Below are 16858 nucleotides of genomic sequence, written 5' to 3' on the forward strand. Positions count from 1 at the left end.
CTCACACTACTCCCACCATTTCCTGTCTCTGCTGTGCAGGCGTCCCCCAACCGACCTGTAGGAGTCGCTGTCCACAACGTCCAGATTACCACCCATCGACTTCCACCCGCTACCTCTGCCAAGGAGTCAGTATGATGGCCGGCCCAAGCCGGAGGCAACGCCGACAGCCGGATTCGAACTTGCGTTGGTGACGAGCGCAATGTCCGCTGCGCCACCCAGCCGCCCTCCCCGACTAAGGATTTGTATAGTCGACTTTGATTGGCCGAAATTAGTCGACTACCCCACAGAATGAAAAAAATATATATTACATTTTCTTAATTTTAAAAAGATTTTTGGGGGGGGGGGGTAATTCCATTTGGGCTGTGGGGGTGCTTAATGTCTGAAGGAGTCGACTGAAGGCTTCTTGTCCTCTGCAAAAGCATGCAATTGGTCCACTGATGGATACATGTTGATATTTGTCTAGTGTGTGAAATCCTCTCCCAGTGCCTCTGTGCCCGTTTTCTTAGGCAGTTAGCCAAGATCTGAGTGTGCCGCAAGGCCCTCCTGCCTGAAATAATGCAACGCTGCATTTTGTAGAGCAACAATAACCAAGTGAAAGCAAACCTGAGCAGTAAGTATCCTAAAAGGAAGACTAAAGACTAAAGATTTAAATTCATCTGACAAACCTGATCTTGACAGAATGAAGGGTTTAAAAACCTGCTGAAGACCCACCTCTTCACTCAGGCATTATGGTCTGATGCACCCTGTTCATTCTGTTGGTTCTATTTGGTTTTGTTCTGTTGTTCTGTTCTGTAATTAGTTTCTCAATTTAGGCCACCATTATCCTCTCCCCCCTTCCCCCTTTTATTGTAAAGTGCCTTGGCACTTGGATCTTGACTTGACTTGACTTGTATGTGAAAGGCGCTATATAAATCCAAGCCATTATTATTATTATTAATATTCTTTTATTAATGTTCTTGTTTCCAGACAGAGACGGAGGAGCCGGGGAGCAGGAGGCCAAGCAGACGGTGTCCATGTTGGTCATCTTCAAGAAGGTAGTGCACACACACACACACACACACACACAGAGACACACACACACACACACAGACACACAGACTGGGCTGATAGCTATCCCTATCCAAAGATACCTCAGTCCAATGATACCTGAGCTTGTTTCATATACAGGCCAAATGAACAACCTCTCAAACCAAAGATATTAAGCACTTTGTGATTTGATGTTCATTGAAATGTTCGTTCTCTCTCTATCTATATATATGATGGCTGTCAATGATGGCTGCTATGTCCTTAGTACCTGATCTGCATTTACAGATTAATATTCCACTAATCATCTCACCTAATCTTTGAGCAGAGCAGAGTTAGAGTAGAGTAGAGTAGAGTAGAGTAGAGTAGAGTAGAGTGGAGTGGAGTAGAGTAGAGTAGAGTAGAGTAGAGTAGAGTAGAGTAGAGTAGAGTAGAGTAGAGTAGAGTAGAGTAGAGTAGAGTGGAGTGGAGTGGAGTAGAGTAGAGTAGAGTAGAGTAGAGTAGAGTAGAGTAGAGTAGAGTAGAGTAGAGTAGAGTAGAGTAGAGTAGAGTAGAGTAGAGTAGAGTAGAGTAGAGTAGAGTAGAGTAGAGTAGAGTAGAGTAGAGTAGAGTAGAGTAGAGTAGAGTAGAGTAGAGTAGAGTAGAGCAGAGCAGAGTAGAGTAGAGTAGAGTAGAGTAGAGTAGAGTAGAGTAGAGTAGAGCAGAGCAGAGTAGAGTAGAGTAGAGTAGAGCAGAGTAGAGTAGAGTAGAGCAGAGTAGAGTAGAGTAGAGTAGAGTAGAGTAGAGCAGAGTAGAGCAGAGCAGTAAGACTGAGATGTTTAGATCTTCCTCTGGAGTCATGGTTCCTCTGTGTCTGTAGATCTGGATCCTGGCCCTCTCTGTCTGCCTCTCCTTCACCGTGACCATCGGCACTTTCCCTGCAGTCGCTGCCGACGTCCGTTCCACCATCGCCGGTGGAGGTGCCTGGGGTAGGCTATATGTGAGGCTGCTTTGAGCATGTCTACAGTATGTGTGTGTGCGCGTGTGTGTGTGTGTGTGTGTGTGTGTGCGTGTGTGCGTGTTACGGCGTGGTAGGTGTGTAGGACCCAGGTGCAGTGCAGAACGGATAAGACGAGAGGCAGGCGTTTTCAAACAAAAGATACTCTTCTATTTAGAGTAGGGATGTTCGATAGTGGCTTTTTTACCGATATCCGATATACTCATATTGTCCAACTCTTAATTTCCGATACCTTCTTTCGTGTAACGTCAGAGGTCCAACTCTGTATCTTGTAGCCATGCCCTTAACTCTGGTCCCATATCAAAGAGGCTGGCTTCCGAGGGTGGTTTGTATAGGGGGCAGATGGTCAGGATGTGGTCGACAGTCTGCTCAGGGTCTCCACACTCACATGCAGCGCTGTCTGCTAGGCCCCACTTCTTTAATGATGCTTTAAAGCGACCAACCCCAGATCTTAAACGGTTCAGCAGAACCCATTGCCCATTGCATTGGCGTGGAAGATCGTCTCCTGTGGCGCCATCTCCTGGATCCCAGATGTAGTGGTGGATACGGGTTGGCCCAGCACTCTCCCACTCTCTCTTCCAGGCTGCCGCCAGCCATCCATTTCTGGATAGGTCCTCAGTGGTGGAACGGAGCATCTCTTGTGCCACCTTGTTGTAGGGGTGGCGGGACTTGAGTCTGCTCATAGGTGCTGTTGTTGTTGTGGTGTTGTGTAGGATGTGCCAGTCATGCTTCACTGCCTTCCTTGCTAGGGCGAGAGTGGCAGCCTCTCGTCATAGGCCAGCTGGTGCGATTCCTGCAAGGACTGGCAGCAGGAAGACGGGTGTAGCCTTCAGGCATCCAGTGATGATCCGGAGGGCGTTGTTAGTAGCCGCATCAACTTTTTTAACGTGTGGGCTTCTGCTCTAGACTGGGGAACAGTACTCCGCTGCCGAGAAGACCAGGGCTTGGGTGGATATCCGAAGGGTCTTGGCAGTGGCTCCCCAGGTTGTACCTGCGAGGCGTCGGATCGGCGCAACCCTTGATGTTGTCTTTGCCCTGACATCTTCGAGGTGTTGTTTGAAGGACAGTGTCCGATCCAGACGCACGCCAAGGTATTTAGGGGCTTGCTGGGACTCCAGACACTTGTGGTCAGCATATACCTCCAGTTCCCTCTTGGCGTCTCTGTTGCAGAGATGGTATGCTGCTGTAACGGTCTTGCTGGTGCTGAGCCGATACCGATATATGCAGGGTTTCGACTCACGGTGTCTGTAGGAACACGGAAGAGCATATAAAGCCACCTTAACTAGACACACCAGGTGCTAATGAATGCAATTAGAGCAGAGAGACAGGTCCATTACCACCAGGTGACGCTCGGGCTCCGCTCCCTGAGGAGAGCAACACCCCAAACGTTACATATGTGTGTGTGTGTGTGTGTGTGTGTGTGTGTGTGTGTGTGTGTGTGTGTGTGTGTGTGTGTGTGTGTGTGTGTGTGTGTGTGTGTGTGTGTGTGTGTGTGTGTGTGTGTGTGTGTGTGTGTGTGTGTGTGTGTGTGTGTGTGTGTGTGTGTGTGTGTGTGTGTGTGTGTGTGTGTGTGTGTGTGTGTGTGTGTGTGTGTGTGTGTGTGTGTGTGTGTGTGTGTGTGTGTGTGTGTGTGTGTGTGTGTGTGTGTGTGTGTGTGTGTGTGTGTGTGTGTGTGTGTGTGTGTGTGTGTGTGTGTGTGTGTGTGTGTGTGTGTGTGTGTGTGTGTGTGTGTGTGTGTGTGTGTGTGTGTGTGTGTGTGTGTGTGTGTGTGTGTGTGTGTGTGTGTGTGTGTGTGTGTGTGTGTGTGTGTGTGTGTGTGTGTGTGTGTGTGTGTGTGTGTGTGTGTGTGTGTGTGTGTGTGTGTGTGTGTGTGTGTGTGTGTGTGTGTGTGTGTGTGTGTGTGTGTGTGTGTGTGTGTGTGTGTGTGTGTGTGTGTGTGTGTGTGTGTGTGTGTGTGTGTGTGTGCGTGCGTGTGTGTGTGTGTGTGTGTTGAGAGGGCTACTTTCAAACTGTACTCCATTAAAGCTACACTGTGTATGATTTCTTCAGAACATGAAATGTGAACGGCATAAATTAAACTGTCCAAAGTTACAAAGAAAGAAATGCCTTTTTTGTCGCTGCTTTCCTGTTTAAACAAGGTGCAGTTATATCTTCTCTATATTTTCTCTCTATATTTCTTCGCTTCAAAGCGGAAGGGTAATATCCAGACCAGCATTGGTTGTCTTCTACCTTACTTACAGCCAGCCCATAATAATCATATACCCCGGGATGGTACCGTAGTATCCTCTAAAAACCACGCCCCTGTGGTATAATGCCTTATTCCTCAATCTATCTTTGATTATTTAGTTCGGCAACCCTGGGCGACATCTACCAACTACAAACTAGGCCTGGCATTCAAGCTGCCCTGAGCAGCAGCTAGACCATGTTAACAGGTTAGAACAGCCCTGCGTAGCAGCTAGACCATGTTAACAGGTTAGAACAGCCCTGAGCAGCAGCTAGACCATGTTAACAGGTTAGAACAGCCCTGCGTAGCAGCAGCAGGTTTACTTGCTCAAGCTTCGCTTTGCTATATGATTGGCTGGCTGTGAGGTAAACAACATGTTCTGTAACCAATGCTGGGCGGGATATTACCCATATAGTGTAAGCTTTGAAGCTGTGCGCTAACATGTATAACTGGAGTTACATTCATAACCATTGTTACCTGTGACGGCCACAGGGTGTAATGTAAGGGATTACAGTACAAATGAATTGTAATCCCATTAAATGTAATCCGTTCCTCCCCAGACCTGCATGTTTGTGTGTGTATCTCCATCCTAACTGATGTGTCTCCTCCTCCAACATGGCGGCTCAGTGTGTATCTCCTAACTGATGTGTCTCCTCCAACATGGCTCAGTGTGTATCTCCTAACTGATGTCTCCTCCTCCAACATGGCTCAGTGTGTGTCTCCTAACTGATGTGTCTCCTCCTCCAACATGGCGGCTCAGTGTGTGTCTCCTAACTGATGTGTCTCCTCCTCCAACATGGCGGCTCAGTGTGTATCTCCTAACTGATGTCTCCTCCTCCAACATGGCTCAGTGTGTATCTCCTAACTGATGTGTCTCCTCCTCCAACATGGCGGCTCAGTGTGTATCTCCTAACTGATGTGTCTCCTCCTCCAACATGGCGGCTCAGTGTGTATCTCCTAACTGTTGTGTCTCCTCCTCCAACATGGCGGCTCAGTGTGTATCTCCTAACTGATGTGTCTCCTCCTCCAACATGGCGGCTCAGTGTGTGTCTCCTAACTGATGTCTCCTCCTCCAACATGGCGGCTCAGTGTGTGTCTCCTAACTGATGTCTCCTCCAACATGGCGGCTCAGTGTGTATCTCCTAACTGATGTGTCTCCTCCTCCAACATGGCGGCTCAGTGTGTATCTCCTAACTGATGTGTCTCCTCCTCCAACATGGCGGCTCAGTGTGTATCTCCTAACTGATGTCTCCTCCTCCAACATGGCGGCTCAGTGTGTATCTCCTAACTGATGTGTCTCCTCCTCCAACATGGCGGCTCAGTGTGTATCTCCTAACTGATGTCTCCTCCTCCAACATGGCGGCTCAGTGTGTGTCTCCTAACTGATGTCTCCTCCTCCAACATGGCGGCTCAGTGTGTATCTCCTAACTGATGTCTCCTCCAACATGGCGGCTCAGTGTGTATCTCCTAACTGATGTGTCTCCTCCTCCAACATGGCGGCTCAGTGTGTATCTCCTAACTGATGTCTCCTCCTCCAACATGGCGGCTCAGTGTGTATCTCCTAACTGATGTGTCTCCTCCTCCAACATGGCGGCTCAGTGTGTATCTCCTAACTGATGTGTCTCCTCCTCCAACATGGCGGCTCAGTGTGTGTCTCCTAACTGATGTCTCCTCCTCCAACATGGCGGCTCAGTGTGTATCTCCTAACTGATGTCTCCTCCTCCAACATGGCGGCTCAGTGTGTGTCTCCTAACTGATGTTTCCTCCAACATGGCGGCTCAGTGTGTATCTCCTAACTGATGTGTCTCCTCCTCCAACATGGCGGCTCAGTGTGTATCTCCTAACTGATGTGTCTCCTCCTCCAACATGGCTCAGCAACATACTTCATCCCCGTGTCCTGCTTCCTGCTCTTCAACCTGTGTGACTGGATGGGCCGGAGCCTGACGGCTGTCTGCATGTGGGTGAGTCACCCCAACTCCTCACCTCACATCACACTTTAAGATGAGCTGACGTTTTAAACTGGACGAGGTGAGAGGCTAGAAGGAGGAGAGGAGGTGAGAGGATAGAAGGAGGAGAGGAGGAGAGAGGGTAGAATGAGGAGAGGAGGTGAGAGGATAGAAGGAGGAGAGGAGGTGAGAGGATAGAAGGAGGAGAGGAGGAGAGAGAGTAGAAGGAGGAGAGGAGGAGAGAGAGTAGAAGGAGGAGAGGAGGAGAGAGGGTAGAAGGAGGAGAGGAGGAGAGAGGGTAGATGGAGGAGAGAGGGTAGAAGGAGGAGAGGAGGTGAGAGAGTAGAAGGAGGAGAGGAGGAGAGAGGGTAGAATGAGGAGAGGAGGTGAGAGGATAGAAGGAGGAGAGGAGGAGAGAGAGTAGAAGGAGGAGAGGAGGAGAGAGAGTAGAAGGAGGAGAGGAGGAGAGAGGGTAGAAGGAGGAGAGGAGGAGAGAGGGTAGATGGAGGAGAGAGGGTAGAAGGAGGAGAGGAGGTGAGAGAGTAGAAGGAGGAGAGGAGGTGAGAGGATAGAAGGAGGAGAGGAGGTGAGAGGATAGAAGGAGGAGAGGAGGTGAGAGGATAGAAGGAGGAGAGGAGGTGAGAGGGTAGAAGGAGGAGAGGAGGAGAGAGAGTAGAAGGAGGAGAGGAGGTGAGAGGATAGAAGGAGGAGAGGAGGTGAGAGGGTAGAAGGAGGAGAGGAGAGAGGAGGAGAGAGGGAGGAGAGGAGGTGAGGAGGAGAGAGGATAGAAGGAGGAGAGGAGGAGAGAGGATAGAAGGAGGAGTGTGAGAGAGTAGAAGGAGGAGAGGAGGAGAGAGGGAGGAGAGGAGGAGAGGAGGAGAGAGGATAGAAGGAGGAGAGGAGGTGAGAGGAGAGAGGGAGGAGAGGAGGAGAGAGGATAGAAGGAGGAGAGGAGGAGAGAGGGTAGAAGGAGGAGAGGAGGTGAGAGAGTAGAAGGAGGAGAGGAGAGAGGGTAGAAGGAGGAGAGGAGGAGAGGAGGATAGAAGGAGGAGAGGAGGAGAGGAGGTAGAAGGAGGAGAGGAGGAGAGGAGGAGAGAGGATAGAAGGAGGAGAGGAGAGAGGGTAGAAGGAGGAGAGGAGGAGAGGAGGATAGAAGGAGGAGAGGAGGTAGAAGGAGGAGAGGAGGAGAGGAGGAGAGAGGATAGAAGGAGGAGAGGAGGAGAGAGGTAGAAGGAGGAGAGGAGGAGAGAGGATAGAAGGAGGAGAGGAGGTGAGAGAGTAGAAGGAGGAGAGGAGGAGAGAGGATAGAAGGAGAAGAGGAGGAGAGGAGGCAGAGGAGGAGAGAGGATAGAAGGAGGAGAGGAGGAGAGGAGGAGAGAGGATAGAAGGAGGAGAGGAGGTGAGAGGATAGAAGGAGGAGAGGAGGAGAGGAGGAGGAGAGAGGGTAGAAGGAGGAGAGGAGGAGAGAGGATAGAAGGAGGAGAGGAGGAGAGGAGGAGAGAAGGTAGAGAGTAGAAGGAGGAGAGGAGGAGAGGAGGAGGAGAGGAGGAGAGGAGGTGAGAAGGTAAGAGAGTAGAAGGAGGAGAGGAGGAGAGGAGGAGGAGAGGAGGTGAGAGAGTAGAAGGAGGAGAGGAGGAGAGAGGATAGAAGGAGGAGAGGAGGAGAGGAGGAGAGAGGGTAGAAGGAGGAGAGGAGGTGAGAGGATAAAAGGAGGAGAGGAGAAGAGAGGAGGTAGAAGGAGGAGAGGAGGAGAGAGGAGGTAGAAGGAGGAGAGGAGGTGAGAGAGTAGAAGGAGGAGAGGAGGAGAGAGGGAGGAGAGGAGGAGAGGAGGAGAGAGGATAGAAGGAGGAGAGGAGGAGAGAGAGTAGAAGGAGGAGAGGAGAGAGGGTAGAAGGAGGAGAGGAGGTAGAAGGAGGAGAGGAGGAGAGGAGGAGAGAGGGTAGAAGGAGGAGAGGAGGAGAGAGGGTAGAAGGAGGAGAGGAGGAGAGAGGATAGAAGGAGGAGAGGAGGAGAGAGGATAGAAGGAGGAGAGGAGGAGAGGAGGAGAGAGGATAGAAGGAGGAGAGGAGGAGAGGAGGAGAGAGGATAGAAGGAGGAGAGGAGGAGCGGAGGAGAGAGGATAGAAGGAGGAGAGGAGGTGAGAGGATAGAAGGAGGAGAGGAGGAGAGGAGGAGAGAAGGTGAGAGGATAGAAGGAGGAGAGGAGGAGAGGAGGAGAGAAGGAGAGAGGATAGAAGGAGGAGAGGAGGTGAGAGGATAGAAGGAGGAGAGGAGGAGAGGAGGAGAGGAGGAGAGAGGATAGAAGGAGGAGAGGAGGAGAGGAGGAGAGAGGATAGAAGGAGGAGAGGAGGTGAGAGGATAGAAGGAGGAGAGGAGGTGAGAGGATAGAAGGAGGAGAGGAGGAGAGGAGGAGAGAAGGAGGAGAGGAGGAGAGAGGATAGAAGGAGGAGAGGAGGAGAGAGGAGGTAGAAGGAGGAGAGGAGGAGAGGAGGAGAGAAGGTAAGAGAGTAGAAGGAGGAGAGGAGGAGAGGAGGTGAGAAGGTAAGAGAGTAGAAGGAGGAGAGGAGGAGAGGAGGAGGAGAGGAGGTGAGAGAGTAGAAGGAGGAGAGGAGGAGAGAGGGTAGAAGGAGGAGAGGAGGAGAGAGGGTAGAAGGAGGAGAGGAGGAGAGAGGGTAGAAGGAGGAGAGGAGGTGAGAGGATAAAAGGAGGAGAGGAGAAGAGAGGAGGTAGAAGGAGGAGAGGAGGAGAGAGGAGGTAGAAGGAGGAGAGGAGGAGAGGAGGAGAGAAGGTAAGAGAGTAGAAGGAGGAGAGGAGGTGAGAGGAGGTAGAAGGAGGAGAGGAGGAGCGGAGGAGGAGAGGAGGAGAGGAGGAGAGGAGGTGAGAGAGTAGAAGGAGGAGAGGAGGAGCGGAGGAGGAGAGGAGGAGAGGAGGTGAGAGAGTAGAAGGAGGAGAGGAGGAGAGAGGATAGAAGGAGGAGAGGAGGAGGGAGGAGAGAGGGTAGAAGGAGGAGAGGAGGAGAGAGGGTAGAAGGAGGAGAGGAGGAGAGGAGGAGGAGAGGAGGTGAGAGGGTAGAAGGAGGAGAGGAGGAGAGGAGGTGAGAGGGTAGAAGGAGGAGAGGAGGAGAGGAGGAGAGGAGGTGAGGAGGTGAGGGAGTAGAAGGAGGAGAAGAGGAGAGAGGGTAGAAGGAGGAGAGGAGGTGAGGAGGAGAGAGAGTAGAAGGAGGAGAGGAGGAGAGGAGGAGAGGAGGTGAGGAGGTGAGAGAGTAGAAGGAGGAGAGGAGGTGAGAGGGTAGAAGGAGGAGAGGAGGTGAGAGGGTAGAAGGAGGAGAGGAGGTGAGAGGATAGAAGGAGGAGAAGAGGAGAGAGGGTAGAAGGAGGAGAGGAGGAGAGGAGGAGAGAGGATAGAAGGAGGAGAGGAGGTGAGAGGATAGAAGGAGGAGAGGAGGTGAGGAGGAGGAGAGAGGGTAGAAGGAGGAGAGGAGGAGAGAGGGTAGAAGGAGGAGAGGAGGAGAGAGGATAGAAGGAGGAGAGGAGGAGAGGAGGAGAGAAGGTAAGAGAGTAGAAGGAGGAGAGGAGGAGAGGAGGAGGAGAGGAGGAGAGGAGGTGAGAAGGTAAGAGAGTAGAAGGAGGAGAGGAGGAGAGGAGGAGGAGAGGAGGTGAGAGAGTAGAAGGAGGAGAGGAGGAGAGAGGATAGAAGGAGGAGAGGAGGAGAGGAGGAGAGAGGGTAGAAGGAGGAGAGGAGGTGAGAGGATAAAAGGAGGAGAGGAGAAGAGAGGAGGTAGAAGGAGGAGAGGAGGAGAGAGGAGGTAGAAGGAGGAGAGGAGGTGAGAGAGTAGAAGGAGGAGAGGAGGAGAGAGGGAGGAGAGGAGGAGAGGAGGAGAGAGGATAGAAGGAGGAGAGGAGGAGAGAGAGTAGAAGGAGGAGAGGAGAGAGGGTAGAAGGAGGAGAGGAGGTAGAAGGAGGAGAGGAGGAGAGGAGGAGAGAGGGTAGAAGGAGGAGAGGAGGAGAGAGGGTAGAAGGAGGAGAGGAGGAGAGAGGATAGAAGGAGGAGAGGAGGAGAGAGGATAGAAGGAGGAGAGGAGGAGAGGAGGAGAGAGGATAGAAGGAGGAGAGGAGGAGAGGAGGAGAGAGGATAGAAGGAGGAGAGGAGGAGCGGAGGAGAGAGGATAGAAGGAGGAGAGGAGGTGAGAGGATAGAAGGAGGAGAGGAGGAGAGGAGGAGAGAAGGTGAGAGGATAGAAGGAGGAGAGGAGGAGAGGAGGAGAGAAGGAGAGAGGATAGAAGGAGGAGAGGAGGTGAGAGGATAGAAGGAGGAGAGGAGGAGAGGAGGAGAGGAGGAGAGAGGATAGAAGGAGGAGAGGAGGAGAGGAGGAGAGAGGATAGAAGGAGGAGAGGAGGTGAGAGGATAGAAGGAGGAGAGGAGGTGAGAGGATAGAAGGAGGAGAGGAGGAGAGGAGGAGAGAAGGAGGAGAGGAGGAGAGAGGATAGAAGGAGGAGAGGAGGAGAGAGGAGGTAGAAGGAGGAGAGGAGGAGAGGAGGAGAGAAGGTAAGAGAGTAGAAGGAGGAGAGGAGGAGAGGAGGTGAGAAGGTAAGAGAGTAGAAGGAGGAGAGGAGGAGAGGAGGAGGAGAGGAGGTGAGAGAGTAGAAGGAGGAGAGGAGGAGAGAGGGTAGAAGGAGGAGAGGAGGAGAGAGGGTAGAAGGAGGAGAGGAGGAGAGAGGGTAGAAGGAGGAGAGGAGGTGAGAGGATAAAAGGAGGAGAGGAGAAGAGAGGAGGTAGAAGGAGGAGAGGAGGAGAGAGGAGGTAGAAGGAGGAGAGGAGGAGAGGAGGAGAGAAGGTAAGAGAGTAGAAGGAGGAGAGGAGGTGAGAGGAGGTAGAAGGAGGAGAGGAGGAGCGGAGGAGGAGAGGAGGAGAGGAGGAGAGGAGGTGAGAGAGTAGAAGGAGGAGAGGAGGAGCGGAGGAGGAGAGGAGGAGAGGAGGAGAGGAGGTGAGAGAGTAGAAGGAGGAGAGGAGGAGAGAGGATAGAAGGAGGAGAGGAGGAGAGGAGGAGAGAGGGTAGAAGGAGGAGAGGAGGAGAGGAGGAGGAGAGGAGGTGAGAGGGTAGAAGGAGGAGAGGAGGAGAGGAGGTGAGAGGGTAGAAGGAGGAGAGGAGGAGAGGAGGAGAGGAGGTGAGGAGGTGAGAGAGTAGAAGGAGGAGAGGGAGTAGAAGGAGGAGAAGAGGAGAGAGGGTAGAAGGAGGAGAGGAGGTGAGGAGGAGAGAGAGTAGAAGGAGGAGAGGAGGAGAGGAGGAGAGGAGGTGAGGAGGTGAGAGAGTAGAAGGAGGAGAGGAGGTGAGAGGGTAGAAGGAGGAGAGGAGGAGAGGAGGAGAGAGAGTAGAAGGAGGAGAGGAGGAGAGGAGGAGAGGAGGAGGAGAAGAGGAGAGAGGGTAGAAGGAGGAGAGGAGGTGAGAGGATAGAAGGAGGAGAAGAGGAGAGAGGGTAGAAGGAGGAGAGGAGGTGAGAGAGTAGAAGGAGGAGAGGAGGTGAGAGAGTAGAAGGAGGAGAGGGAGTAGAAGGAGGAGAGGAGGTGAGAGAGTAGAAGGAGGAGAGGAGGAGAGAGAGTAGAAGGAGGAGTGGTAGCCCTGCTGGTGGGGGGGGGGGGGGGGGGTCAGAGGTTTGTGTGCTCGTCTTGAATGTCACATCAGGCCACGCCTCCTGCACCAAGACAGTAGTCAGTGTGTCACTCTCCCCAGCACTCGTGAGGGATCTTGCTCACTCTCCATGGCTGCATATTTGCAACCAACCTTACTCATGCGCTGTCATCCCTTAACCCTTTCACTGCCACACGACAGAAGGTTAACCCTTTACTATCACACAACCGACGGTCGCCAGCGGCTGTGGGTGAAGGGTGCAGTTCATACTAGTGCTATAGAGTCACCGACAAGCGCTCTACACCCCTCTGCACTAACTGCCTACTCGACGTGCAGAACGAGACCTCCGCCTTTTTAACCCAGTGTGTCAGTTTAGAGAGGACGGTGTAGCGGAGGAGCCAGGAGAACCTCGTCAGTGTTCAGCACAGAGCTGACTGATTGATTGATTGATTGAAAACTGTATTTAACAGATTGCAGAATGGGTACAATACAGTACGGCTCAATACACACAATTGTTAAGGGGATGCAGACCAGAGAAATACTTTCGTCTTGTTTACATCAGGGTCCCCCATTTTCAATTCATCGTAACATTTATGACATACAAGACATACAGATGTACAGTACTGTATAAGAGACAGAGTTTCTAAAAGAGAGTATATACATTTGAGGGGGAAGAAACTGTACATTGGAGGGGGTTGGGTGTGGGGGGGGCCAGTTACCGGGGCCAGTTTCGAATTGCAGCCTCCCGTAGGTGCTCTTTGAGAGCGTTTTCTTTTCTTTTTATGCCCTTTTTTGAGGGCACTCCATCCACCCCCCCCCCCCCCCCCTCTTCGGGGGACAACTTTATTATTTATTATACATTTTTTTTTAACTATTTACAGTGCAAAATAAAATAAAAAGTGTAGTAAAATAAAAAAAATAGTGACATTTCATTGCCCTCAGACTAGACATTGACAAACAAATTACAACTAAGGACAATGAAGGACAACAACGAATACACATGACAAGGGAAAGGGGGGGGGGGGGCAGAGAGGGGAGTAAGTAAAGTAGCGGGTGAGGAGGGGGATTGAGAGACGGGTGGGTTATGGAGTGGATGATTCACAGGTCAATCTCATGTGATTAGGAGCCTAGATTATCCACAAGCAATTCCCAGATGCTATTAAATTGTGAGACTTCGATGTGATCCACGGTTGAGATTGTTTCCTGTGATATGTAATTTGAGAGAAGGCCCAACCATTGCCCAGTATTCAAATTTGTTCTTGTCTTCCAGTTTAAAAGGATAGTTTTCTTGGCAACAGCTAGAGAAACGAGTAGGGGTTTGGTGTTCTGGACTAATAAATTGATAGCAGTAGTATCCCCAAGTAGGCAGAGGGAGGGGGAGAGAGGAATGCTGCAGTTCATGACCCGGGATAGTGTATTGATGACGGAATTCCAGAAGTCTTGAACAGGTGGGCAGAGCCAGGTGGCATGGAAATAGTTGTCTGGGGTGTTGAGGGTGCAATGGGTGCATACATCTGTGCTTGCAAATCCCATTAGAAACATCCTGTGCTGTGTGATATGTACTCTGTGTAACACCTTATATTGGATTAATTGAAGGTTAGTGTTGTTGTGAATGTGTTGGTGCAAATTTGTTCCCAGGATACGGCATTGGGAAAGAAAGCCAAGTCCTGTTCCCATTTTGTGAAGGGGAGATGGAAGGTAGTGTCTGTGCTTGCCAGTATTTTGTATATTTTTGAAAATATTTTCTTCTGTGATGTTATTTTATTCATTGCTAATATAATTGGAGGTGGTTCAAGAAAATGTTGTGTAGTGTTAATTTTAGATTTCAAAATGGATTTCAGCTGTAGAAATTGGAAGTGTTGGTCTGTCCCAATGCTGTATCCTTCAGTCAAATCTTGAGAAGTGATTCGGCTGTTGTCTGTGAAGATGTGGTGAAGATGAGTAATGCCTTTTTGTTTCCAAGCTGGGAAGTATATGGGTGATTTGCCGAGTTGAAAGTCAGGGTTGTGCCAGATTGGGGTGTATTTACAGGGGGTTAGTGTGTTACCAGTGATTTTGTTGGCTTTCTGAGAGCGATTTTGAAGGAGGGTAGTGATTCACATTCCTTTACAGCTGTGGGTAGGGCGTTCCACATTGTTGTGGCATAATTGCGAAACGTGTTTAGTCCCTTGTTTGAGCCGAATCTGGGTTGAACATGATTTGTGGAGCTCCCTCTTGTGTTGTGGTCGTGGTATTCACTGACCTTTGGGAAGTATTTCGACATGTACATGGGTACCTTAGTGGTGTAGTGTATCGTGTTGTTTTTTTCTCTGAAATGTAATTGATTAAAAGTACAAGTATACAGAGGGCGGTTAGGTGGTCGAGCGGAGATTGCGTTCGTCACCAGCCCCGGAGCTGTGAGCTTGGTTCGCCTGTTCGAATCCAGCTCACAGCTCCGGGGTTGTCACCAGCTTGGCTGGCCGTCTGCACTGATACAATTGGCTGTATCAGAGGGTGGGAGAAGCTGGCGGGGTGGGTCCGGGTCGTTGTAAACAGCGACTCCTACAGTTCGGTCGGGGCGCCTGCTAAGCGCGGATTGGACGTGAGGGGGATAGTGTGGTCCTCCCACACGCTACGCCCTCTCAATGAGAATCCGCGCTGCCAGGTGAAAAGAAGCGGTGATTGGCTGGACGTGTGTCGGAGGAAGCATGTGGTAGCCTCCACTCTCCCAAATGATCTGACTGTGGGGGGTAAAGCGCAGCGACCAGGAAGGGACTGGGAATTGGCATACGACTAACATTGGGATGGGAGAAAATCGGAGGAAAATGGAGGGGGAAAAAGACCAATAAAAAAAAAAAAAAAAAAGTACAAGTATACAAACCTAATAATACTTGAGTAAAGTACAAATCCCCCAAAGCAGAACTTAAGTATTGTAACAAAGTACAATTACTCGAGTACTTTACACCCCTGGAAGCCGGTATGTTTAGTTAGCGACGACGGCGCACCCTGTTCTATTTGAACGCATCTGATTTAAAAGTGCTCCTTTCTTCCCTTCCTTTCAGCCAGGGAAGGACAGCATTCTGTTGCCCCTGGGCATCGCGGCTCGCGTGGTGTTCGTGCCCCTCATCATGCTGTGCAACGTCCAGCCGCGCGTCAACCTGCCCGTCTACTTCCAACACGACGCCTGGTTCATCATCTTCATGATCCTGTTTGCCTTCTCTAACGGCTACCTGGCCAGCCTCTGCATGTGCTTCGGACCCAAGTAAGAATGTCAATTAACATGCCAACTGGGGATGTCCGATATTGGCATTAAAATGTAATATCGGAAATTATCGGTATCGGTTTTAAAAAAAAAAAACGTATTTTATTTTTTTTACATTTATTTTTTACCCAGGCAAGCAAGTAAGAACAAATTCTTATTTTATTTATTGTGAAAAGTATGCATAATGTTTTTGGGGGGGGAAACCCTGCATATATCGGTATCGGTTGATATCGGTATCGGAAATTAAGAGTTGGACAATATCGGTATATCGGATATCGGTAAAAAAGCCAATATCGAACATCCCTAATGCCAACCTTATGGGAAATTCGCTTACCGTCTTCTCCAGAGTCAGCCAAGTAGATGGATACAAATTTCATCTCTGTGCGTTCAGTAAGAAGCTATCCAGACGCAAGCTAGCCTAACCTCTCCCGGAGTTTTAAGTTAGGCTAGCTGATCCGTATCCACTTCCATTAATTTAAGCTAAGTTAGGCTAGCTTGCAGTCGGATAGATTTCTACTGAACACACAGAGAGGAAATTGGTATCTATTTTGGCGCAACTAGTCTACCTTTAAGGCTAGATACTTATTTGAATAGTGAGGGCGTTTGTAGACAAGATCATGTTTGTCCTGTAAGAACAGTTCAAATGTGTTTGTTCAGCTATTAACTCTTTAATTGCCAGACCCGAGATATCTCGGGTTAACTCGCCATGCGTTGGACGCCAGAACCCGAGATATCTCTGGTTTTTCTAGTTTTTTCTTTTATTCGCTATTTTCATTCATTATTCATCCATTGACCTCGGTGTTGCCATATGAAAGGATTTTGAGATGGCCAAAGTGCAATACCGGCCACAGCCGAGTAAGTCGCTTCATCCGAACACTTGGAAATGCATCTGGCACTCTCTATCCATAAGTTGTGCCAAATTATGTCCGGGACCAGACGGACACCAATACTGGAAATTGCGATCAGACAATTGGAATATTCTTTTTGGAATACCACCGACCCACAGGTAAGGACTATCTGACATCAATTTCAGCTTGATCCAACAATGTTTTGATACCGATCCAGCTGATCAGCATTTTTAGTGTTCAATACAAATGCCGTTACTGGCAATCAAAGCATCAGAAACGACCCCCCCCCCCCCTTTCATGCATTCATGATGAAACATAATACCTATTATATACATTTGATTTGGAAATAGTAGCGTGTCCAGGCAAGAAACGCCAACACTTATAGTAGGATTCACGTTGCACCCTATTACTCGCTTCCCAGGAATTATGCCGGATCACTCTGAAATTATACTTATATTCATCCTCGCATTGACCACTACTTCCTCAGAGGTAGGCCAAATCAGTCGAGTGAAGCCCAGCGGCAGGATATTCACCACAGTCCACAGGGTATCAGAACCCCAGACGAAGCTCAATCAGGCACAGATCCACCAACGGACATGAGTCCAGAGCCCATCCAGCCACAGACAGCAGTAGAGAGGAAGATGAACGGACGAAAGCCTCAAATCTTGTGGCCTAAATCCTGCCAGAAAAAGGAGTGGGAAACCACCGACACAGACCTTATCCTAGAAGGTCTGAAAGGGTGCGTGGAAAGAAAGCTGGACAAGATTGGAGACGCATCATGGGCTGGTAAATGAACATGTGGTGCCACCGTGCGACACACACCCAGGCCTGATCAGCCTGTGGTGGGCCAACCTCGGCAGAGGGTGTATTGTGATAAATGGCCGAAACACCCAATGAGGTCGGGGAACACAACTGAAGATGTGTCGTACTGGTGATCATCACGTGATCATTGCCA

General features: G+C 50.2%; 1 protein-coding gene across 1 annotated transcript in view; it reads left to right on the forward strand.

Annotated features, from left to right (window-relative positions):
* The window catches only part of LOC311232006 (equilibrative nucleoside transporter 1-like), a gene marked incomplete at its 3' end in the record, with an annotated part of 86407 nt that overhangs the window by 64743 nt on the left and 4806 nt on the right, over nucleotides 1-16858 (forward strand). The window contains exons 9-12 of the mRNA XM_084318663.1: nucleotides 967-1034; nucleotides 1883-1991; nucleotides 6120-6205; nucleotides 14856-15055. Of these exons, the coding sequence (XP_084174789.1) occupies nucleotides 967-1034; nucleotides 1883-1991; nucleotides 6120-6205; nucleotides 14856-15055 (463 nt within the window). The remainder of the gene's footprint in view (nucleotides 1-966; nucleotides 1035-1882; nucleotides 1992-6119; nucleotides 6206-14855; nucleotides 15056-16858) is intronic.

Source organism: Notolepis coatsorum (genome assembly GCF_963971535.1).
Source record: "Notolepis coatsorum genome assembly, chromosome: 7".
NCBI lineage: Eukaryota > Metazoa > Chordata > Actinopteri > Aulopiformes > Paralepididae > Notolepis > Notolepis coatsorum.